Genomic DNA, 26,694 nt, shown 5'->3' with positions numbered 1-26,694 from the left:
ACAGGTCCACTTGAGAATGGGGACACAAAAAAATAAGGCCATTCCCTTACCAAATGTTTTTCCTCAATACTGTCAGAGAATATCTTCTCAATATGATTCCTCGAATTGTCCTAGTTAAAAACACCTCGACCACTTTAACCTGTTTCCACTAGCTTTCCTATAAGAAATCCTTTCAATCAGCAATGGCTCTGTATGCAGCTACACCAAACTGTACCATACTTCGGACAGCCTGTCTTTTAAAGGATTGGAAGCTGCAGGTTTTGAACTGCAAGCAGCAGGTGAAAGGGCACTCTTTTCTAGGTGCCAAATGGCACTGTTCAACGTAATTTAAATGTCAGAAATCACCCTTTCGCTGCTCGCTCCCTTCTGAGCCCTTTTTCTGTAGTTCATGAATTTCCTTCCACAATGCCTTGCTCTGTCTCAACAGATCCCTGCTCAACAGGCAACCTTTCAAAATAATTTCCACTTTTGTTATTCCTATTGAATAGAAATCAGTGGTAAATTCCACCTCAATTTGAAAAAAGACCTAGGTCAGGACATGCAGAAAAACATCTGCCAAAGCAGTGAGCACTGAGCCCCAAGGAAGGGCACAGACGATTTAGAATCTGAATGCAGAATATTCATAAAGCGATGCCCCCCCCCATGCCCAAGTGTATTTTGCAATTAGTTGTCACAAGAGCCCTCTCTGTCAGCTAGAGTGACGGCCTCTCTGCCCCACAACCTTCTGGCGCTTGCCGGTGGGAAGGGAGAAGGCCAAACAATGAGAGCACAAAAGCAGCTTTCTCCTTCTCTTTTTCCATGGCAGAGGAAAACACCCTTTTTTCTGAAATTCCTCATAAACCAAGGTGCCCGGGGGGCAGTTCTAACTACAGTTCTGGTTAATTTACATGGATTTATATTCTCCGCTATTCTTTTTGGGAGGTGATTAATTTCTATGGCAACCACTATATCACAAGACATGTATGCTTACTCAGAAATATTGTGATATACCTTCTTTAAAAAAAAAATACATGCTTAAAAGAAAATCGAATCCCTTTAGTATGATGTTGTTTTAAAGATGATTTGCTGCTCTAAAACAATACAATTTGGAGTGCTTCATAAGGCTTGCTTTTGTTGGAAGGAAGAAAATAGAGGAAGAGGACCCTAAATACTAAATATGGCATACACTAAGAAATAATTTAAGCTATAAAAATGCAGGGTTTACAATGCCTAACATTGTACACACATCTAAGAGGCATTATGAGGAGTGAACCAGTGAACAGCGGAAGGAAGAAATTTATTATTATTAAGAAATAAGTGCTGCATCTTCATCTCTGATGCATTTCAACATGCATCATATCCATTTCACAGCCACCAGAAGATGTCTCTGTGCAATTTCTCCCAGTTATGAGGCACAAAAAAGCAGCAGTCAAATAAGTGATGAGCTTGTCCTTAGAGCCTTAGTAAAATTGACATAAGAAATTGGTTTTGTTGCCACTAGCTGTCGGAGCAGCACCTTCTGAGAAGCCCCGCAGGGAGGCCAGGGACATGGAAGTGGGGCAGGCGACAGGCAAGCACTAACTGCTGGTTTGCATGGCCCAGGAATCCCCACCAAACAGGATCAGAGGAATCTCCTCAAGTTCATATTTGCCAACCGTCACCAAAAGAAAATGTGGATCAACCTCAGTTACTCTGAGTTCTGGAAGCCCCATGTGGTCTTTTCATTTCCTGAGAACTTCATATTGTTCCTGAAAAGACACAGTTTCCACAGCACTAAATTTTAGCACAAAGTCAGTGTTTGGAAATGAGCATTTGAATGTCACGGTCTTGCCAGAAGAAAAGCCTCAGTTGCCTGAGATTTGGTTCCTCCATCATTATTCATCTTCAGTGTGGGTACACAAAGTCCATTTATCTGGGTAGAGGCCACAAGAGGCTTTAGAGGGTGTTCTTTTTTGCCATCTTTGTAGTTAGAGTGTAATGGTTTAGATAACAGACTCTAAAGCCCAACTGAATTCAAGTCCCAGCTTGGCTACTTGCTCCATTATCTTAAACTTTTTTATGCATTGGTTTTCTTCTCTGAGAAATAGATAATAATTGTTGAAAAAAACTGAAAAATTGATTAGGTGACAATAATAAAAAAATAATATTATTTTCTTACCTACATCCAGAGGCACCTCTTTACCCATAGTTTCTAAGAAAACAAAAGCAACAATGAAGCAGACAACTGCCTCTGTACACAGTTCCTTTGTCTACACTGCATGTAGTGAAGCAAGCGGTCTCGGCAGGCAATTCTCCTCCTCCCCAGTGTGGAAATCCAGAGAGAATTCCAGAGAAGCCTGAGCACACCCCATCATACCTTTCCTTGCTCTCACTATTCATTACATCCACCTGCAAAGTGAACAATCCTGCTGGGTGAGTAAAATGCATTCGGGCAGTGAGGATTATCAAATGACATGCCAGGAAGTGACTGAACCATTCGAGAATGAACATGGTAGAGTTTAGCCATTAATCGACCATGAGCTTAGAGAGAGATGGGCCGTGGGCCCAGGGAAAGTCAATCTGGTGAACTGCAGAAGAACACCTTTAGGGCTCATCAGGGTAACCGAGCCTCAGCTTCATCATGCCAAGTTCCAGAGAGTGGGATTTTTAGAAAACTCCCACCTGCCCAATACTATTGTCTTTCATTTGTTTGTTTATGTTTGTTTTTGTAGCAGTTTTATTAAGGTACATGATAATATCATTTGAATAAAGAGGAAAGGAGCAAACGGTTTTTTGAAAGACATTACTTTTGTAATGCACACAAAGATAGACTTAAGTTCTGACCTGTGATAGAGGCACAATGACGAGCATAACTAAATCAAATGCTTACCAGGTTCAAACACAGGCTGGTAACCTTCTAGCATCAATGATAACCAAATAACAACAATGGTGACAAAAGCCAATATTTATTGAATACTAACTGTGGCCAGGTGCTAATAATTTGTCTCCATAAGATCTCTGTGGGAAAGACTTCTGGCCAAGATGGAGGTGTAGGTAGATACAATTTGACTCCTGCTACAACCAAAAGGAGGACAACAACAAACTTAAAAACAAAAAATAACCAGAACTGCCAGAAAATCGAACTGTATGGAAGACTGGCAAACAAGGAGTTAAAGAAGAAACATTCATTCATACAGGCAGGAGGGGTGGAGATGGGCAGCCAGGGCACAGAGGACACATAGCAAGGCGATGGCTGGTGGACCAGAATGGGCAAGGTGGCAGCTGGTGGACAGGCAGTCCCACATTTGCATATGGATAACCGAGAAGAACAAGTGGGGAGCGACACACACTACGCAACCCAGAGTTCTGGCACGGGGAAATAAAGCCTCAAAACCTCTAGCAGTAAGAACTTGTGGGGGTTGCAGGGATGGGAAAAACTCCCAGTCTCACAGGAGAGTTTTTGGAGAGACCCACAGGGTCCTAGAACATACAGAAGCTCATCAACCCAGGAATCAGCACCAGAGGGCCCAATTTGCTTGTGGGTTGTGGGGGAAGTGACTGAAAGCCAGCCAAGAGCCAAGCAAGCAGCATTGTTCCTTCTTGGACCCCTTCTCTATATACAGCACCACAACGCAGCCACATGGGTTGCCCCGCCCTGGTGAACACCTAAGCCTCCACCCTTTATAACATAACAGGCTAGCTGAAACAAAAAAATATGGAAGAACAGTTGAAAGAACAGACCAAAGCTCCAAAACTAGAACTAAGCAATGAAGAGATAGCCAGCCTATCAGATGCAGAGTTCAAAACACGGGTAATCAGGATGCTCACAGAAATGGTTGAATATGGTTGCAAAATAGAGGAAAAAGTGAAGGCTATGCAAAGTAAAAAGAAGAGAAATGTACAGGGAACCAATAGTGAAGAGAAGGAAACTGAGACTCAAATCAACAGTCTGGACCAGAAGAAAGAAATAAACATTCGGCCAGAACAGAATGAAGAAACAAGAATTCAAAAAATGAGGAGAGGTATAGGAACCTCCAGGAAAACTTAAACATTGCAACATCCAAATCATAGGGGTGCCAGAAGGAGAAGAGGAAGAGCAAGAAATGGAAAACTTATTTGAAAAAATAATGAAGGAAAACTTCCCCAATCTTGAAAAAGAAAGCCCAGGAAGCTCAGAGATTCCCAAAGAAGTTGGACCCAAGGAAGCACACACCAAGGCACATCATCATTACATTACCCAAGATTACCCAAGAGAATCTTAAAAGCAGCAAGAGAAAAGGAGTTACCTACAAAGAAGTTCCCCTAAGACTATCAGCTGATTTCTCAAAAAAAAAACCTTGCAGGCAAGAACGGGCTGGAAAGAAGTATTCAAACTCATAAAAGGCAAGGATCTACATCCAAGATTACTCTATCCAGCAAAGCTATCATTTAGAATGCAAGGGCAGATAAAGTGCTTCCCAGATATGATCAAGTTAAAAGAGTTCATTACCACCAAGCCCTTATTATATGAAATGTTAAAAGGACTTATCTAAGAAAAAGAAGATGATCAAAACCAGTAACAGTAAAATGACAACAAACTCACAACTATCAACAACTGAACCTAAAAAAAACAAACTAAGTAAACAACTAGAACAACAGAATCACAGAAATGGAGATCACATGGAGGGTTATCAGGGGGAAGGAAAGTTGGGAGAATGGGGGAAAAGGTACAGGTAATAAGAAGCATGAATGGTAGGTACAAAATAGACAGGGGGAAGATAAGAATAGTATAGGAAATAGAGAAGCCAAACAACTTACATGTATAACCCATGGACATGAACTAAGGGGGGGATGTGGGTGGGGAGAATGCAGGGAAGAGGGGAATAAAGGGGGGGGGAATGGGACAACTATAATAGCATAATCAATAAAATATATTTTTAAAAAAGATCTCTGGGATTCCTACTTTTATAATCTCCCTGATACATGAAGGTATGAAGATTTAGAAAGGGTTGAGGTAAAGGATTGAAACCCAGGCCATCCGACCCAGATCAGTGCCCTAACCCCTCTTTTATGCCATGCCCCTTTAAAATTTCACCCTGGAGAACTCTCGGTATGGCACACAATGGAGCATTTTACTCCATAATGACACACATTCATTCACTTGCTCAGAAGCACTTACTGAGTGCCCACTGCAACAGAAATCTGTGCTAGGAACTGTAGGGAGTTACTAAGAGAAATAAGCTTGGACTCTGCCCTCTAAAAAAGAAAGATTGTAGAAAGATAAGGGTGGAACACAAACAACCATATTTTGAGGTAGTCTGTGACTTGCAGTAGAAAGGAGGAAGTGATAGGAGTATCAGGTTGCACCATTACCTTCCCTAAGACGGCCTTTGATGACCAGGTACCTACTGGGTACCTGCATGAAGCTTAGAAGGAAGTTTGCCTGGGTCTTGTGCTTTGAATCAGAGGAAAACACTTAAAATTCCATATTTAAATTCTAAATAGTTTAAGGAGGCTTTCCTTTCTAACAGGCCAAGGCACTGAAAATAGTGTTCCCACAAGATGGTTTCAAGATACTTGTACCACTGGGGAACTTACAAGGGCCACATCCAGGCCAGTGCAAGGAGGTGCCCACTGGCGAGTTTCCTTTTCAAGGATGTGTCTGTCCATGCAGACATGTCAGTAGGGGAGGCCTGAGTGTGGCAGTGCCCTCCCTCACTCCACCTGTTCCAGTGTGGCTTTCCATCATGAGGCCCTGACTCACCAACCCCCAAGCCCTCCAACCCTGAGTTTGACCTGAGAGGCTGAAAGTTTTGGATCTAGGACTTAGACCAAGAATAGCAGCACATAATTCAAGCAAAGCCAAAGTCACTTCTTGCAATTGCTATACAGTTGTTAAGAGCAAAGCCCCTTTCTATCATACTTGCTGAACTGGAGGATGTGAGCCCTGCCTTCCTTACTGAGAGACCCTGTCTATAGTAAAAAACTATGAGGAAATAATAGAGCCAAGAGATGACACAAAATGCAGAGCCCTGACACCATCCTTTTAGCCCCTGGATCCTGCTGTGCCTGAAGCTAGTCATCTTTGACTTCCTGTGGACATGAGAAAATGCATTGCATTGTGGCTTGGTTTAGGTTTCTGTCCCTGAAACAAAAAGGTCTCAACTATATTTGCTGCATAGAATGCCACATAATAGGCCTTCAGAACCAGGCCCTAACAATGCCACTCGCTATCTGTGGGACTTTGGGCAACTCAGCAATCTCTGTGACTCAGTGTCTTCATCTTTAGAATGGAGATGAAGGTTTAGGAGGATTTAACAGGATAATACATGTAAAGCACTGGGCACGGTGACTATACATGGTAATGCCAGCACATCTGAGGGCTACAAACATCACTATCACCATCATCTACCATTGTGACAGTCGGTTTTACTTGTCAGCTTGGCTAGGTGACAGTGCCCAGTTATTTGGTCAAACACTAGTCTAGATGATGCTCCGAAGGTATTTACAGATGTGCTTAACATTTACAATCCGTTGATTTTAAGTAAAGCAGATTACCCTTAATAATCAAGATGGGTCTCATGTAATCATTTGAAGGCCTTAAGAGCAAAAACTGAGGTTTCTGGAGGAGGAATTTACACGTAACAGAAATCCTGCCTGAGTTTCTAGCCTATTGTCCTGCCCTACAGATTTTGAATGTGCCTGTCCCCACACTTGTATTAGCCAATTCTTTCAAAACCTCTCTCAGAGAGAGAAAGAGAGACTTGTCTGCCTGTTCTCTGATCCCTCTGCGGTACCGGTCAGAACATGATCGGTAATGACAGACGATGGTCAGCCTGCTGAAGCGAGCCATCAGTACATTCGATGGACTTCCCTTACTATTCTCCAAGAAGCAAGAAAATCCCAGGCTTGTCTTCATCCAAGACCTAAGTATCGCATCTCATGGAGGAACAAATACCTGTGGCTGAAACTTTTTCTATCTCTGGCGAAAATCTAGTGCATGACTGGAAATTTATCTTAGCAAATAGCTGTTCTGGAGGACTAGTTCTCGCCTCGGAACTGTACACGGCAGTGTTCTCCTAAGGACCCCGTTCAAGACACTGAGTCACTGCCTTTTCTCCCGTTGATATGGAGGGGATTTGTTTGTTTCTGAGCAATGAACCAAGAAAACTGATTGGCTCTTCCCTAACTAATAAGTATTGACATCTAAAATTACACGCCAAGACTCTGAGTACAGAAATTGATTCTGAGGAAGATGAAAGCAATGCATTATCTCCAGTGAGGCAGACACGTGTCCTCCACGTGCCACGGGGAGCAGCGGCCACCCGCCACCTCCTTCCTCCCCCCGTGCTCTGTGAATGGCATTTCTAGCTTCTCTCTTATTTACCACCCATTTACTATGGGGCCAGGTCTGTGCTAGGAACTTCATATATTTTTCCTTGATTTTTCTTTCCCACAATCCCCCTTTCTACTCAGAAAACACTCACCAAGCGGCATTGTTCTGGAATGAAAGGGATGAAAGTTACATATTTCAGATGAAATGGAAGTAGAAGGGAAACCCTGCCAAATGCCTCATAAAAGCTGCAACACCTGCCGACTAAAAATAGCTGCTTACACAGCCCAAGGAAAAAACCTGTACTCTCCTTTCAAACTCTGGCTTGAGAAATCTACCTCCATGAATCAGTTCATCAGCCATTGATTAGCTTCTCTAATTAACTCCTTTAATGACTGCAATACAAATACAAGGCTGCTTTGTAGGTGGCAAATGAAGGGAGCCCACCCCAGCACGTGCCTATGCCTCAGGCAGAAATTCTGACCCCAGAACTCAAAGTCGGTTGCCTGCACCACAAACACAAGCCCTGCTCCCAGAGAAAATCGGATTACACCATAGTTATACTTGCTCCATGATTTGCATGCGACTCAACTCCCAAGACTACTAATGGACTCAGATAGAAAGCTCTTCCTCCACCTTCATTCTTATGCTTCTTCCATATATGCTTATTAGGCTAAGCAATACTAACTAAAATGGCTAACATGATTCAGGCTGTTGCCAAGAGCTGTAAATACATTATAACTCATTTAGTCCTCCTCAATGACCCTGTGATGTAGGTGTTCTTATTGTAATTTCACAGCTGATGAAACTGAAGCTCAGGAAGTTCAGGTGACTTGTATGAGGTCATGCAGCTGTCACACCAAATAAAATCAAACACTGACCACCATCAAACCTGATTCACCTTCCTCTTACACAGTACTTACAATCAAAGCCCACGGTCGTGGACAGGAGAGGTTAAGAGTACATCACAATTCTCCACTTCTCCTCCGCAACCATCTCCTAGCTGTGCCCCTGGCAACCAATCTTGCTATACTCAAATTCACTGTATATACTGCAGGCAGCCAGAGCTCATCAAAATGTAAACTGGTCATTTTATTCTTCTGCTTAGAGCCTCCAATACGACTCTGCTCCCAAGATAAAGTGCACACAATTTAAACTCCCAAAGCCCTGACTGATCTGGCTGCTACCTACTCCAGCCTCTAACACCTTTCTCTCCCTCTCACACATAGCTGTAGCCATCCGAACAGATTTAATTTCCCAGCATGCACCATGCTTTACCCACTCACAGTCTTCTAAAGTGTTGCTTCCTCTTCCTAGCACATCATTCATTCTACACCGCCCCCCACCCCCCACCCCCCCACACACACTCCTGTCTTTATCCTGGCTCAGTCCTCCTCATTCTCCAGTTGTCAGCTAAGCTGTCACATGCTCAGATGACTTCACAAATACCTTCTATCAGGTGCTCATGGTTCTCCACTATACTTTGTGAGATCTGTCACATACCCAGAGCCTAACATCAGCCTGGCACCAAGCAGGCTCAAAATAAATGCTTATCGAACAAATGGACCATGGGTGACATGATGGGGGAGCCTGTCATCCAGCATTCCAAGCTCTGCCATATATTTGTCTAATCCAGATCAGCTCAGGGTTATCAAAGGCGCCATATGTACGGATATCTGTGACATCTACCAGTCACAAAAGCCCATGCCTTCTACCCTCTGTGCAGCTGCATCTGGGGAAAAACAATCTTCCACACACACACTGAATGAAGCAAACCTGCCTCTGCTCTTCTTTGGCAGATGTGTCTAGACTAAAAGAGGTAAAGGGGCCCAGGCTGGTAGTCATAGAAGGTCATCAGTTTCAGGACTAAGTGGGAGCAATGTGTGTATCAGTTAAGGAAGCTCTTGTCTACCAGTAAAACAAATTCCAACTCCATCTGGCCTAAGCAGTTAGGAAATTTACTATCCCATAAAACAAAAGTTCAGCAAGAGAGCGAGCTCCAAACTTGTAGCACTGCAGTCAGTTGCTCGATGTTACCTTCAAGGACCCAGGTACTCTGTCTCTCTCCAGTCTTCTGTCCTTAGCATCAGTGACATCACCAGGCTGGCTTCCTTCATGGTCCTGAGGTAGCTGACAATGACAGCCAGTAGCTAAAAGCCTGTTCCCTTGATCAAATCCAGAAGGGAAAGAGAGGTATCTCCCCTCACCATCAAATGTAGGGTAGGTCCTTCCCTTCAATTTGATTGTGCCAATCTGGGGCCTGTGCCCACCCCAAGACCAAAAATAATCTGCAGGGCCTGGAGTCCAGAAGCATGTCAAGAACTAATTGGCTTACACAAACATCTGGGGTGAAATGGATGAAAATAATCTCCAATGTCAAGGATAGAAAGAAAGAGTACTTATTTCCACCCAACACAATTAGACTTCTCTCTTTCTATTTGCAATGGCTCCTGAAGGTATCACATGTAAATACTCCCTATTCTTTTTGAACGTGTGGTTGTATTTCTTCTTGCTGATGCTAGCTTCTCTTCAAGTTAATCATCTTCTTCTGCAGGCCTGCTTATGTTGAGTCAGCATTGAACATTTTGTGGCTTGTTGCTTACAGCAGCTATAGAAACTCTTCATTCAACCCTTCACAGAGGCAATACAAATGATATCAAGAATGTAAGCCACAGGGTTTCATTACTCTTTTTTATGTGGGCAGATCTTTGATAACATCATGAAGCAGGAGTTCCCAGTCACTTCGCATTGAATAAAACATCCCACCTCAGTGATGCAAAAAGGGGTGGAGAGGGTGCGGGGGAGTCTGCACAGTTAGCAACCCTCTGGCACTGTCCTGCTCCTCAAGGCGTCACATTTATGTGTTCAGGAACAGGAGTTGAAAAGCCAACTAGCTTTTAGAAAAAATATGTACGCTAACATCCATTCTACTCCAGTGCAGATAACTTGTCAAGTTATCCCGAGCCCATCTTTGCAGGATTTATCCAAATATACTGAAGCATCTAATAAACCCCTGGTGGGAACCTAATCTAATACATAGGACCTTTAACTTCTAAACTCTCTGCATGACTGCGCCCCCAGGACACAAGCGTATCAAAACCACTGCTGAAATGACTGAGCTATCATTTTATTCTGAGGTATGAGCACATGAAGAAAGAAGACAATATATATGCTTTAGAAATAAATTTTATTTGATGTCAGGAGGTCTCTGGGCTTTATTGTCATGTACAATCATATACCATAAGAGCTGGACAGGGAATTAATGGCCATGTATTTCAAATGACTTGTCAGATTTCTCATAGCTGTTGCATGGATACATTCTCAAACATTTATTGACCAACCCACACGCCTCTGGAAATCTTCTGGTGAAGTGAGGCCTAATCCCACTGATGGAAAGTCCTAGACATACTTCAAAGACAGCAAAGTCGACCTCTGGTGGTTTCCTAGGCTTGAGTGTTCTTCTCCTCTAGCCCAAAATGCTTAAAGCTTTCACGTGGTACAATTTTCCCCAATGTAAAAAAGCCAGCAGACCTGCCATCGTGCCCAATGTCCCATATTCCAAAGACGTCTTCAAGCAACACCCCCATCCTTCACTGTGACTGCTTTCAGCTCTTAAGAGGAAAGCAATCTATTTGATTGACTTAAGTAATAACTGACTAACTAGATTAAAATATACTGCAGAGCGTGAACCTGACCACAGACCTGTCTGCATGTCCTAACTGCTCTTAGGACTATGCTTTCCTTGCAGCAGACATGCAAAGGATGTAAATCTAATCCTCTTTAATTTCCCCAGGTTGATCCATTTAAAGATGAAATGTAACTCAAATTAATTTATAACTGGAAGGTATTATCTAGGAAAATATTTTTGAACAGGAATAAAAAAAATATTCTTCCTTCTCCTTGCTTACTTTGAACTAGGACTACTTACTACCCTATGACCTTCTTACCTTTCCTTCCCCAGACCACCGTAAGTACATCATTAACTCATTAAACAAGCTATCAGCATCTATTATGTTCAATGGCTGTGCTGGGTACTGGGCAGAAGACACTGGAAAAACAAGACTTGGGCACTACTTTCACATAGTTTTCTCAGTAGTTTCCATCTTCACTATTCTTTCCTGGGTCTTTTACATGATGATGATGATGATGATACAACTTTGAGTAGGATTCTCTATATATCAGATACTGTTCTAAATGCTATATAGTCCTCACAACCTATAAACAGATAAGAAAGGAAAATCACCAAGACCAAAACACTAAGATATTAAACCAGGCAGTCTAGACCCTAAACCAGCCCTCTTCTTAACCTCTGCTGCCTATAATGAGCTTTAAGTGACTTTGATTTTTATTTCCACAGTGGATCGTCCTATGGGAAATTTCTTGGAAGACAGAATTGAAAACTTTCTGTTAGGAAGAGAGGGTTGGTAGAGATGTGTGTTGAGTTTTAAATTATGAGTAGCACTTACGCAGCACAAGGCAGTGTTTCCCTAGCTCTGTCACCTTCCAAGTCATCTTTCTATACTTTTCTATATCCCCTACCTTTCATAGATCAACTTTAAAGAAACTAAAACTAAAATTCATTGAGTACCTACTCTGTGCTTGGCACTATCACATACATGATTTGAGAAAATAAAATCAGAGATCATCAACTTGCTGAAAATAATTTCTCTTCTGAAGGGGCCTCTAGCAGATCATTTCCCCTTCATCTACAAATATTTATTGAGCGCCTACTTTGTGCCATGTTCTGGATGAGCTGTTGAGTGGAGAGCACCCTGTGGACTAACAACTCATTGGGCAGGTTCAGACAAGTGAGTGATGTCAGATGTGAACGACAGAAATAGCCTGCACGTGGAATACAGCGTCTAACCCAGACTCGGGGGTTGGGAGTGAATGTCAAGGCTTTTCAAATGCATAGGTGTCTTTGTATTTTGGTTAAAGAGTTACAATATCTTGTAGACTGAGTTTCTACATCACAATTTATCTTTAGAGAATATTCTAGAGCACTCATAGCTCTGCCTAGCAGCATCTTAAAATTGAGGATCAGGGCTTTATGATGTCATTCATTGCTTTATTTATTTCTTATGTCCAATACTTCCACAGAGGAAATTAATAACTCACCAAAATGGGAATTTTGACTTGGAATCAGGGTGCCTTTGATTCATTAACATGTCACACGCTTTCTGTAACTTTTTTCTTTGTCTACTTGATAGCATTTCCCTAGGAAGTATTCGGAATCAACATTCTATGCCTCATAAAGCCAATTGCTTTAATGTTTAAAATAGCAGAGCAATATTAGTAATACAAGGCAAATTCTCAGCAAGGCTTCCCTCCGTAACGCCACCCTCCAACTCTCCAGCATTCCATTTCCTTATTTATTTCATTTAAGAACTCCTTTATTTCCTGTGTACATCTTATATGGAGGTCTGTCCGGAAAAAGTCCAGCCATTGTTAATATAACACGGATGGTTTGCACAACATCAATGTAACCTGGCAGCCAAGGAGAGTGGACTGGAATGCACATGCGTGAGTAATGATGACTTCACTGTACTAGTCAGTCGGGGCGGTAGACTCTGTTGACTAAGCACGTGTACTGTGTGACCATCTCATTCAAAGTGACTAAGCGAGTAGAGCAATGAATCTACATCAAATTTTGCATTGAGCTTGAACATTCCTCTACGTCACAAACCATTCAGATGATTCAGAAGAACACAGCTATGGGCAACTGGTGATTGGCAACTTCATCACAACACAACTGCTCGTGTATCAATCATGTCTTGGGCAGTTTTTTGGCAAAACATCAAATCCTGCAGGGGACTCAGCCTCCCTACAGCCCAGATTTGGCACAGTGTGACTTCTGGCTTTTCCCATAACTAATATCACCTTTGAAAGGGAAGAGATTTGAGACCATCGATGAGATTCAGGAAAATACAATGGGGCAGCTGATGGCTATTGGGAGAACTGTGTGAGGTCCCAAAGTGCCTATTTTGAAGAGAACTGAGGCATCGTTGTCCTATGTACAATGTTTCTTGTATCTTGTATCTTCTTCGGTAAATGTCTCTATTTTTCATATTACATGGCTGGGTACCTTCTGGACAGATCTTGTATATCTTATCTCTCCCGAAGAGTTTGTAGCAGAGTATATCAAGCTGTAGAAATTTCTTTTTAGAAAAAGAGTGCATCATAGACTCTGGCTCATTTACCTGCTTCTCCAACAGAAACTAAGAAGGAAGAAAATGCTCAGTGTCCTAAATCCAATGAACTCCTTTCTAGCTGTGATGAAAGAAAACAGGAAGAGAACAATTCTGCTAAGAATTTGTTGTCGTTGTATCGCAATTCACCAGTCCAGAGCCCAACAAACTGCAGTCCCAGCACCATTCTGTGTGCGTTCCCATTTACATCCATTCAGTATCTGTTTTCTTTGACAAATTGACAATCCAGAATGAGCAACCTGATACCCATTGTTATAAATGCTTTAAATGGTGCTTTTCGTCTGTCATCAACGAAGGTGTACTCTTAGGTTGCAATTAACTTTGAGGCTAGGGAAGTAATAATTACAGTCTCTTTGCATTGGAAGCAAATGAGTCCATTTATCAGCATTAGAGTTGCAAATGATCAATTTTCTAAAACCAGTGCAAGCAACGACCTCAGGGCTATACTTCTTTAGGCTTGAGAGCATCTGGCTTTTACTAAGGAAGGTCAATCCAAAATGCATGTATCCCATTAGGAGCAAGAAATAAATGAGAAGCATCAAAGAAAGGAGAAAAAAAATTTTAATAAAAGAAGAATTTTTGCCTCAAAAGCACTAAAACCACACAAACTGTTAGAATCAGAGATAGTAAAAAAGGGTAAAATTTGAAAGTCAAGTCACAAGACTCAGTATCAACTAGAGCCGAAATGGGATGAAACTGTACATGGCTCAGGAAAATGGGAGGGGGGCCAATCCTCATGGGATGGCTGAAGATGGGTGCATTCACACTTGCAGATACAGCTAACTTATTGGTAATTCCACACTGAATATTTTTATTTTCATAGGTGATACCAACTCAATGCTGTTTCAAAATAAAACATTAGAAACAAAGCATTCTTCTTGAACCAACTCTGAGCGGGGGGAAAGCATGGCGAGGTACTTTAAGGGTTATCTTTACATAAGGAGGACAAATTATCCCAAATGGAAAACCATCCTTGCTACCTGTCTGTGTGTGTGTGAGAGAGAGAATGGGGGGTGGGGTGGAGCGGGAGGGGAGAGAGGAGAGAAGAACAAAGCAAGACAAAAAGAGACAAGTAGATCATTACAAATAATATGTAATATATAATATATTATATGTATCCTCAGGCAGGTTCAGAAAGGAAAAGAGGAGACAAATAAAAGGTCAAGGCGCCAGGGATCAATCTTCTTCATTTGTCTCCTGCTTGGGAACTCCTGAGACAGTAATCACCCCAGACATTATAATGAAATTCAGAGTCACTGTTAAGGGGTGCCTGAGAGCGCTTTGTTAACCCGCTCTCTCCATCAGTAGATGAGTTCAGCACAAGAAAACACATAACCTTTGGAGATACTGGGTTCCTGTTATGCAAACTCAGCTTCAAGATTAGTTCCCTGACCCTTCTTCCAACCAAAGCACAGTGCTCCTAACCCCTCCCCACCGGCAATTCTGGAGCACTCAGTGAATGAAATAACCAGAACATGAATTTCATTCCAGCGCCCTCTGGGCGATGATAGTGTTCATTTGGCTGGTTTTGTGATGTTTCAGACTTACTCCGCAACTCGCTAAAAGCCAACTCACACTATTTTCAAGGACAGATCACCTCCTTCTAGTGACTGGAACACCACGCACTGAGCTTGACAGGACTGGTAGGGAAACAGTTAACTCTGCAAAGCTGCAAATGTCCTTTCTAACATTATCTGACTACACACACCCTCCAGACCAGATCCCCGCCTTCCCATCCTCTGTCCTCCCCACACATACATCCCTGCCAGCTCATAAGCTCCCCTGTTTTCAAGCAGTCTCCCCACCCTGGGATTTTCCACAGCCCCTCACTGCCCACTAGTGTACAGAGAGGTCTGTAAGGCTATCTGTTGAGGACAGGGCCCCTCTCTGAAAGCACAGTGTCTCTCCAGCCTGCCGCAGCATCCAGATAGGGACAGAGGCTCCAGCCATCCCTGGGAGGCTAGGGCACAAAGAGCTCCTCTGATCCCAGAGCATCTGGGCTCCCTCTCATTAGCACATTAACGCTGCTCTGTCCCTTCCTTCTGAACTGCTCTGTCTGTCCCACTGCCGGCCTCTATGGAGCCTTTTAGGCCCCAGCTCATTTTGAAACCTCTCCAGTTCAAGAGGCACTAACCCTTTCCCGAAGCCTGTCAAACTCTCCTTTCCAAACCACAGGTACCTCGAAACAGCCTCACTCAGGGCTGCAATCACACAGCAGGACCACATGCCTTCTGCCAAAGTAGGCTTCCCAGGACGAGGCCTCCTTAAGACAAAAGCAAAAAAAAAAAAAATTAAATATATCTAGCTTTAAAAAAAAAAGACAGAAACACATTGAGTGGACAGGCTTGTGCCTTGTTCACAGATGGGTGGGTTTCACTTCAGAATCTGACCAGCTCATGAGAAAAACGAGGGGGCCAGAGCAGGGCCTGCGTGCAAGTCCTCTGTGTGCTGAGGGCACCGGTCAGCATTTCTCACAGGCCTGACGACAGCGCAAAGCCAGGAAAGCCCGGGCTCTCGTTTCAATTTGGTGACCAGGATGACAACTGCGCAGTGCTTGGCAGTTTTCCAAGCCCTCTTCCAGATGTTATTTCATTTAAAAATTGCAAAAATGCAATGGCAAAGGAAGGGCTAAGATGACTTTAACCAGTTACCTGTGAGAAACTTGAGACACCCCCAAAACACAAGTCAGTTGCCTGAAACAGAAGATGCCACATTCTGAAGGGGACAGACACTATCACTCCAATGGCCCGGAGACGAAATCTCAAAGTGACTTTTAATTCCCTCCTCTTTCTCTCACACCCCACTCCCTAATATGGCCACAACTCAGCCCCTTACATATGTCCTGCACCAGCTCACTTCTTCTTCGTGGCTGAACTCACTGAGGGTTCTTGCTGGAGTGCTGCTTGGCCCAGACCTGTTTCTGAATTAGTCCTTCCCAAGACATATTCTAAATAGCAGTTGCTTCTTTCTGCCCATCCCACCACAACCTCGTCCCCACCACAGCTGTCAAATCCGCACACAACACTGCTGTAAAATTCTATCCTACGTCTTTGGTACGTGTCCTTTCAGACTCTTCGAAATGACAAGGTCCCACTGTTCTCCATACAAATGTCCTACGCTCTCCACCACATGCACCTTCATTCTCAACTGAGATCTTTGCTCAGAGTTCACAGAAAAAGACAAGCCAGCTTCCAGGGACTGCCTTATTCCCACCACCAAATCTACCAAATTACTTTCATTTGTACCCACACCTCTGTGCCCGCCTCCTGTGCTGTGCAGAGTGTCCTGGCTTCTCCCAAAAGCCAGCCGCACCCCCTGTGCTTGGGACCCCACTGCTTTAGCCTTCTCAGGGTTTCCCTCCCCTTCCTTCATCCCCTTTTCTCCTGCAGATGCCATTTTGCCCTCTCTATGCTATTGTTCCCATCAGCACATAGACCCTTTGTATTACCCCCTCTATGAAAAGATTCTCCCTTTACTTTGCTCCTTGTAAGGCGAAATATCTCAAAAGTTATGTTTTTAAACCTGTCACCTCATGTTCCCTCTCGAAACCATTCCACCAGGCTCCATCTGCTCCACCGCTCTGAACCTGTGCTTGCCATGGCCCCCAAGTTTCTCTGGTCATTTCCCTGCCCTTGCCTTGGTGACTCTCAGCACAGTCGCCTGCTTGTTTCCTCCTTCTTGAAAGACTTCCTTCCTTTGGCTTTGAGACACCACACTCACTTGTTTTTCCTTCTCCTTCAGATCCCTCTTTCTCCAGGTCTTCTTCTTCTGTTTGACTCGAAAGTTGGTGTGTTCCCCGGGGTGAGCTCCCCTATCCACGCATTGTCTCCAGATGAGTTCACCCAAGACCACGCCAATGACTCCCAAATCCAAATTCCCAGCCTCTGACTTCTTCCCAGAATCCCATTCTCCAGCCCCCCATGTGACATTTCCACCAGAAATTTCTAATGTAACTCGCCAGGGTAAACTCTCCCCTTTCTACCCACAAACATGTCTTCTCCCAGTCTTTTCCATCTTACATAATGGTACCATCACTCACCCAATTTCCCAAGCCCCCCAAAACTGGAATTTTTCTTTATTCTTTCCTTCAGCAGCCTCATCAAATCACTCACCTAGTCCCATGGGTTGCATCTCTCAATGCAAATCACTGCCAAACACAATTATTTCACCTCCACCTCCATTGTTACCCTCCATTCCAAGTTTCCAACATCTTTCCTCCAGGAACCACTTACCTCCCCTGCAATCCACCTTACAACAGCAGCCAGAGTGGTCTTTTCAAAACATTAACCAGATTATTCCTCTGTTAAAACCTTCCTGTTGCTCCCCTTCACTTAAAATAAAGCCCAAGCTCCTCTCCTTGCCTATAGGCCTAGCTCTGGGCTACAGTGAAGAGTGCAGCCCCTAAAGGTTCACAAAGGAGGCCCAAGATGACTAAAACACCACGTTTCAATGCCAAGGGCAAATGCATCCCTGAAACTCTAATCTATCTTGAGTCCAATATGTTCTCTCCTTCCCTTGTGGTCTTATAAAATTTGTACTTGGCTGCACAGCCACAAAAATTGGTTTCCCTATCTATGAAAGGATGATAATAACTTTTCTTATTATGATACTAAAATATAAAACTTTATAATATAAAATTTAGGTTTCGCAATGTAAAATTTAAGAATCTAAACCACTGACTAAATGCTAATTTTAAGTCAAACACCCTCATTAGATTGTATCAAATTATATAATAAAGCCTCTAGTCCTTCCAGCAACTCATCCTCATGCTCTTTTTGTATTTTAAATCTCTCTTACCTACAATGTACAAACACGTGTCCAGGCTCCCTCACAGCTGCGCATGCACTTGCAGGCTGTTAATATTTTCAGGAAACTCTATGTTCTTGGGTCATATGGCAATGACCTTGATAGATCACCCTGAAATGGTAGAATGGTATTAAAGTCTATTGTTTTCTTTTCTAACACTCTGAAGGTAGATGAACATTAATGGCTAGTCCTTTTTTTCAAGTCCTGAATAAAACAAATTATATCCAACAAGAAAGATCTGCCTCTTGACTCTGTGTACACTTGAAGTAATTTTATTATTGGTTCGGTTTTGCTCTTGAGTGGTTTTTCCACAGGTACGCAGCTAAATTATGGGGCTTTTGTACATATCTCTGTTAGATCCGCTCGAAAGTGTAATCACTTTCGAGAGGTGACATATGTTATCTTTATTTCTACTTAAATTTTCTCCTTGATAAATTATATTAGAAAGGTAGTAACAGTTAGAAACTCCACCAATGGCACCAAGAGTCTACTTGAGCCCTATATCTGTCTGGCTCATCACTATGATCCAACAGTGCCCAGCACATAGTAAACACTCAAGAAACACTCATTGAATGAATGAATGAATGAATGAACGAACGAAAAACCAGAGAAGTATTTGTCTTGTCCTATATGATGGACTAGTACCTTGTGCTATCTCAAGTCATGAATGATTAGGAATTGTAGCCCTGTGGTTCTAAATCTGGATATAATTAGCAGGATTTTGTTTTTAAAATCCTTTAAATGTTTATTCAGGTGTAATTGGTTTCCCTATTTAATTTGTTTAAAATGGCAGAAATTGGTGGTTCATAATACCAGAACTTGCAAGATGGTATTTAAAGTATTTTTTTTAATAATCATAGAGTCACATAGGTAAATTTTCTTGAGGGAAAGTTTAGAATTTAAATCAATAGATAATAATATTTAAAAGATTTTAGTAATAGTATACTTAAATTATATTCATGTTGCTACTGGTTAAGGTATGATTTTTAAGAATATTTAAAAAAACAATAAAAAACCAAAATTTTTATTGTTTTCCTTGATATTTCCTGTGAAATTTCTTAACTTTGTATATTCAGATAGCCTGTATGTAAGGTCAAAATGACAGAATGAGAAGTTTAATGTGGGTTGCATATCAAACAACTTATCTACATGATTTCAGTGTCTAGACAGTTAGAAGCATACAATTCGACATTACGCATAAAAATTTATATTACAGACTATAATGATACACTGTCAGTAGCAGTACAAGGCAAATTACCTAGTCAGATTTTGAGGTCCCTCAAGTCAAGAGGGATGTTTTGTCATATATGTATCCTCCAGAAGAGGGCTCAGCACACAACAAGTGATAGAGAATAAGTGAATACAGAAACAATCGATGGAGTGAAAAAGCAAACAACGGGATGGGAGAAAATATCTGCAAACCATATATCTGATTAGGGGTTAACTTCCAGAATATATAAAAACTCCTACAATGCAACAAGAACAAACACAAAACCCAAACAATCTTATTTTAAAATGAGCAGAGGAACTACATAGACATTTTTTCCAAAGAAGGCACACAAATGACCAGCAAATGTACGTAAAGGTGCTCAACATCACTAATCATTAGGGAACTACAAATCAAATCAAAACCACGATGAGGCATCACTTCATACCTTTTAGGATGGCCGCTATCTAAACCAAACACAGAAAGTAACAAGTGTTGGCACGGATGGAGAGAAGTAGGAAGCCTTGTGTGCTGTTGGTGAGAGTGTAAAACGGTGCCACTACTATGAAAACCAGTACAGAAGTTCCTCAAAAAATTAAAAATGGAATTATCACATGATCCAGCAACCCACTTTGGGGTATAAATCTGCCCGAATTGAAAACAGAATCTTGAAGCGATATGTGCGCACTCAGCGTTCACTGCAGCTTTACTCACAACAGCCGAGACACAGAAGCACCCTCAATATCCGTCAACAGAAAAATGGGTAAATAAAATGTGACATACACATACATTAAAACATTATCTGGCCTTAAAAAAGGAAGTTCTGTCATTCGTGACAATGTAGATGGCCCTTGAGAACAGTATCTAGGTAAAATAAGCAAGCCGCAAAACTGCATGCCAACCACTGCACGATTTCACTTACATGAGGCACCTGAAATAGCCAAACTCTTAGGAACATCAAGTGGAATGGTGGCTGTCAGGGCCAGTGGGGAGGGGGGAAGAGGAGATGTTCCATGGATACAGAGTTCCAGTTCTGCAAGATGAAAAATTCTAGATATTTGTTGTATAACAATGTGCATACAGTTAACACTGGTCTACTGTATACTTAAAAGTATTCAGGATAGTAAATTTTATGTTATGTGGTTATGACCACTAAAAACTTAATGAATATATACTTGCATATGTTCACGCCATAGTCAAGAAATATGCTAAATATGTATGGGGTATTTTCCCACGTGTCTTTTGGAGTTTGACTTCCCAGGCACACATTTTAGAAACATAATCAAGAATTAATGTGTTTGAACAACGTACAGTGAATGCTCATTGGCCTGAACTTGAATGAGAAAGCTAAACTAAAACCTGGTGGTGATATTTTCATATTCTAGAATCTATTTTTATAAGAAATGACAATTTTAAAAAATCAGCTCTTACATTGAATAACTTTATAACTATATGGGCAGCCAAATGAAATTCCTGTATCATCCACATGTATAGAAATGTACAGTAACAATAGATATCTATAATGATGACTGTGAAGCACAGAAGGGTACTCTACAATGATCTTGGGGACTTACACTTGAGTGCTCAAGTATGAGGTCAAAGAAAAAGTACACAAAGATATGTCCATTTTCTTACACATTAATTACCTGGAAATGCATCATCTTTATCTGAGGTAACCCAATTACTCCTTTAATATACACATTCATTTCTCTAAGCTCTGTGCATAAAAATGACTTTACTTGATGATCTTTTATTTTTATAATTTTTTTCCTTTAGTTAAAAAATAAATGCATCCTTTTTACGTCCTTTGTTTACTACTGATCTTAGAGATGTCTGTCTTTAATCACGCCACGCAGTTCCATTTGGCATATTTTGTATCAATTATCCTCATTACTAGTTGATCTTCCCCTTTCATTTTGACATGTGTTAAAAGGAGCAGCTTGAGGAAGCGCCGCACTATCAATTTTTTTAACAGAAGCTTTCCCACTTGATTAAAAAAAAAGGTTCCTATAAATTATAGTATGTCTTCATCAACTGTACCTAATACTTAGTTCAATCATAACTCTGTTCCTTGGAAGACATTTTGTTGGTTCACTATGTTCTGTCAACCTATTTAATGACTCAGAGAAGCAGTCTCTCTCTCTCTCTCTCTCTCTCTCTCTCTCTACACACACACACACACACACACACACACACACAAATGGTAACTCGCCACATGGACAGTGATTCTGTAGGTTTGCTATGAACTCTCTTATGTAACTTCCTTAATGTTCCTTGGTTTTCAATTCAAAAAAAAGTTTCAGAAATTTGAAAAGTGATAAATCAAAATGTACGTTGGAAATCAGTTCTACATCAAATGAAGAGAGAACCCAGAGTCACACTGTTGGATCCATTCTAATAATTAAATATCCTCCCTATAAGACTCAAAAAGGCAAAAACCCTTTATTACCTGAGACACCCCAAAGTACACCTTAATGTGAATAAAGTGGTTCAAAACTAGAAATTCATGGTTTTTTAATATTTGAAAATAATATTCAAATGGGAAAAAGTAAATAAAACTACATGCAAGCACAATCATTCATTACGTAATCATTTTAGAGGAGAAAAATCTTCTGATACCAAATCGACAGGAGCTCTGTATCTACTTCTGTATGTTTCTCAAAAATCTATAGGTATCAGCAGTTTCCATGAAAGGGTCATCGCCTGTCACCCTTGAAGCATTTTCTTTTTTGTCATATCTTGCTTGCCATAGTAGGGTAATAAATAATGTTCCACACTAAGAAATAAGTGAAGAAGAGTGTGCCATAATTTTTTCCTTGTTTGAGCCAATGCATTATTCTAGTTCTTTGGGAATCAAAGAAGTAACAATTAACCCAGCATTTAAATCATCTCATATCTCATGATTCCCACTGCCAAAACAATGTTGAATAGGATGGGTGGGGAGAATATGACACATCCCATTAACTGGTTAGAAAAATTATCTAGTACCTCTTCTTTCACCAAAGTCTCGTATACAATGATATTACAATCTAATTGCTCTACAGAAAGTGAGTCGTCAGTCAGTGAGGTGCCCGACTGTCAGGTACAAAATGCAGCGATCCAAGTCTACAAGCCTTAAAGAGGGGGAAATAAATGATGCAGGATAGTGTAAGATAGATTTCATTAAGGCAACACTACATTTTCATTCTAAGCTTCTTGAGAGCAAGTGCATTTAATTAATTATTAATCAATACATCTCTTTATCTCTCCCTAGGTAGACAGGATATAGATAGTGTATGTGCTTCCATTTCTTCTTCTTGGTTGGCAGGTAGCTATTGCTATAGACTGTGACCAGTAGCAGGTTTTCCCCAGAGTTGCTCAGAGTCTAACACTCCTCATCTCTTTGCATTGTCTTTGGTCTTTCAGCCCAGCCTCTTTGGCCCAAAAGGATGCTAAGAGCTAACAGTGGTGCATGCTCCATTCCAACAATAAAGTGACTCTACTGGCCAGCTCACAGCAATAGAACACTGCCAAATATGTATCTGCATGCCAAGAATTGGAGGGACATGTTTTTATACTGGATCCAGATTTGCTGCCTCACTTTCTGCTAACAGCTAAGTTACTACTTCTCAGAGGTAGATGCAAAGAAACGACTGAAGCCCAGAAGACTGAATTGATAGGACAATGCAAGTGAAGGAAACAGAAGTATTGAGGAAATGAGGAAGAGGAAAAGGAGAAAAAAAGGAGGAAAAAAATGATCTTAAACTTGAGAAAATGAACAAAGATGCTTATGGTTTGGCCCCAGAGGGACTAGTAATGGACTAGTTAGTAATGGCTAACTAGTCCAACACACCTGAAGGGTTGAAACCAGAGAGGAACCACACCTATGTGCTGGCACACTCTTCCCCGACACCTCTGAGCCAAGTCACCCAGCAGCCAGCCCTAACTTGGTCTCCTGTTGACCTAACCATGGTGCAAAAGCCAAGCCCATCAGATGCCAACAAAATTATTCCATGGGGACTTTCACATTTATTCTGATTTTTTTCAGTCTCCTTATCAAAGGTGCTCCTCCTCAAAAGAAATTTTCCTTTTTTTTTTCCTTCAAGTTTAAGGAAAGACCATTTACTCAATACAGAATATTATAACGAACATTCTGAAGAACTCTGAAAGACAATTAAATATTTCAGTTGAAGGCCAAAGACTATGGCCCTGAGGTTCCATTCACAGAGGTAACTATGATTAAATGTCACTGGCCAACCTTTCAGTCTGAGTCCCTCCTCTGTAAATTAGGACTAGTATGAGTCATGTCACAGACCACTGAAGGCTTCGTAAAACACACAGTTCTGCCCATGATGTACCATGACTTCACTTAATTTGCTTATGATATTCCCACAGACCCAGCTGAGACAATAGAAAGTAGTTGAATTAATTAATTTGTGTTGAGCCATATACATTCCCAAGTGTTTTTCAGTATAATCTCATCTAAGTCTCAAAACTATGATAAGAGGGGTAAGACAAGTATTATAAAACACATTTTGCAAATGAAGAAATGAAGGTCCAAGTTGATGAACAGCTTTGCCCCAAAGCAGTCATTACGGACTTTAAGATACATTAAATATCAGGAAACACCCTGCACAGATCAATAAGAAGTTATAATCATACAAAGATAAATGAATTATTGCACTATTTACTTAGGTTGATGAGGGAAATCAATAATTAACATGCCCTGCTTAAAAATTTAAACAGGCAATGCCAAAGCATTTACAATTCAAAAAACCACAGATAATCATAACGAATAGGAAACCCACATAATATGTACTGAGCCAGCATCTTCTTGATTTATGCTGCTCACTATTTTTTATTTTATTATTTATTGATTTGAGAGAGAGAGGGGGAATTTGTTGATTCCTGTATGTGCCCTGACTGGGGATCAAACCCACCACCTTAGCATATCCGGATGATGCTCTAACTAACAGAGCTACCCAAGAAAGGGCCTATCCCGCTCGTTATCTTTTAAATGTAATATTTCGGAAGATGTAATTGTAAGCTACAAATTAAAGGAACGCAAAGGCTTGCCTTTCTACTACCGACTCATATCTCACTTCAGAGTGGATTTCTTCTTGTTTGATAATAAACGGAAACATACAGAAGCACCCACCTAATATGCACATTGTCTTCCGAAGGGACTCTTGAACGGTTTGGATTTCATAGAACTAAATTAAACCATACTCCTAAAAGAAGGAGGTTTTTCAAGGTTTTATTTTTGTAAGTATTTTGTGCTCCCGTAGAGCTTTAAGCCCCAAAAAGCTCTATGTGATTCCTTGGAGAATCTCAACTACCCAAAACAGTGCCACGCTGAAACCTGTATGAACAAAACGACCTTAAGAGTTACCCCTACAGATGCATTGGAAAGCACACACGCACCCAAATAAAAACACACACAACCAAATCTCTGTGATTTTCAAGTGTCAGTTCTTCAGCCATTTCAAGTTACTTAAGTAGAGAAAGTCCCTTTTACATCACAGTCGAGTTAGGGGCACCAAGAGGGGGCCCCATCTTCGCACCAACCAGGTTCTCATACTAATACGCCTCGTCCTTGGTCCTCGGTCCATCTACTGCGCAGATTCCGGCACTGGAAGCACGGGTGGTCAGGCATTCGTTCACCTCCGGCTTTGGCCGGCTCGGGAACAGCCGGGCGCCTCCTTCTCACACCCTTCCAGCAACATTTCTGCACTTTATGTGGGTCTGATCCAGGCCTCTAGCCTCCCTTTCCAGCTAGCAGCCGGGAAGAGTCACAGCGGCCACCGAAGTGTTGGGCAGGGCAAGCGGGTCCGCCGCCTGCCCCCTGGGACCCTCGTTGTGACCCCCACGCCTCGCACAGAGAGTGTCGGAGACAGACGGGTGGGGCGGCGACGGTCGAGGCGGAGGCCCGGACTTCCACGCCAACGCCGCAGCCCCACGCCTTCCCTCCTCCGCCCCAGCCACCGCCTGCACTCAGCCCGGTCCCCTCCGGCCCTTGAGCGTAAAGCCGGGGTCCGAGTGCATTAGGGAAGTGAGGCAACACACGCACGCTGCGGTGTGAGTGGGGACACCGGCACTAGGTAGCAAAACCCCGCCTCTCCCCGAACTCCCGTCTCGGACCGCCGGCAGCCTGGCGGGCGCTCCAGGCTCGGCGCTCCGGGACAAAGCTGCCACGGCCTCTCCGTGAGCCGGCACGTCCTCCCTGCTCCCTGGTCTCCCCCGCGCAGCCGCGACTCTGTCCCAAAGGGCCTCGGGGCGCCCTGGGGCAGGGGGGACCCCCAGCCGGTGCCCGCGGCCCCCGCCCCGCGTCCCACGGCTGCTCACCTGTTCAGCACTTTGCGGATCCTCTGGCGCACGCCAGCCCGGGAGGAGGCGGACAGGCTGCCGCCACCGCTGCCCTCGGCCGGCAGGTTCTCGATGGTGGTCACCACATGGTTCTGTGCGGCTGGCGGCGGCTGCAGCTGCTGCTGCGGTGGCTCGGGGGGAAGCATCGCGGCGGAGGCAGCGGCGCCGCGAGGATCAGATCGCAGCCGGGCGCATCGTGCGCCGGCTCCGGGCCAGGGAACGCGCAGAGGACCCGGCGGGCCGCGGTGGCCGGGAGGCGGTGCTGCCTGCGAAGCTGCGAGGTGGGGAGGCACCGCGCCTACGGCCGCCACCGCCTCCGCCCAGCCCGCCACTCGCTCCTCTCCAGTCCCAGCGTGCACACCCTCACTCCACCACCCCCTGCTTCCTGCCCCGGCTCTTCCCGAGACACGTCCCCAAGTCGTGGCAAGCCTCGCAAAGTGGCCGTGAAACGGGTCGTGCAGGGATGCGGAACTGCCCGTGGTCTCGGAGAGAAGGGCTGACGCTCCGGGCTTCGCCTTCTCTCCCGGGGCTCAGGTCTTCTGGGGCGAGCGCCGCCTAAGCCTGTCCCCTGCTTGCTGGGAAAGCTGCCGTCTGCGTCTTGGCAAGTGAGAGACCGAGGGAACCCGAGAGCTGGGCGGGGGTACCACGGCAGCAGCGGCAGTAAGGGGGGCCAGGGCGGGGGACGCGAACGTTCTGTCCTCGCCAGAGGGCGCTGCCGAGGTGCCTCTTAGCCAGCGACCCTCCTCTCCCCGGTCAACGGAGGGCCCAGGTCTGAGTTGCAGCGATTGATTGTACGTGTGCGTGTTTTCCCGGGTCTGGGAACAGATCCTCCCTCTTTAGTTGTTGGAGAATCCCCG

At 43.1% G+C, this 26,694-nt stretch overlaps 1 protein-coding gene across 1 annotated transcript in view; it reads right to left on the bottom strand.

The window, feature by feature from the left end:
• Positions 1-26,454, bottom strand: part of SLC35F1 (solute carrier family 35 member F1) — a 348,943-nt gene extending 322,489 nt beyond the window's left edge. The window contains exon 1 of the mRNA XM_053914101.1: positions 25,817-26,454. Within this exon, the coding sequence (XP_053770076.1) occupies positions 25,817-25,983 (167 nt within the window). The 5' untranslated portion in view covers positions 25,984-26,454. The remainder of the gene's footprint in view (positions 1-25,816) is intronic.
• Positions 26,455-26,694: the final 240 nt, after the last annotated feature.

Source organism: Desmodus rotundus, chromosome 11, assembly GCF_022682495.2.
Source record: "Desmodus rotundus isolate HL8 chromosome 11, HLdesRot8A.1, whole genome shotgun sequence".
Classification (NCBI taxonomy): domain Eukaryota; kingdom Metazoa; phylum Chordata; class Mammalia; order Chiroptera; family Phyllostomidae; genus Desmodus; species Desmodus rotundus.
This window is presented reverse-complemented; position numbering and strand designations above follow the sequence as displayed.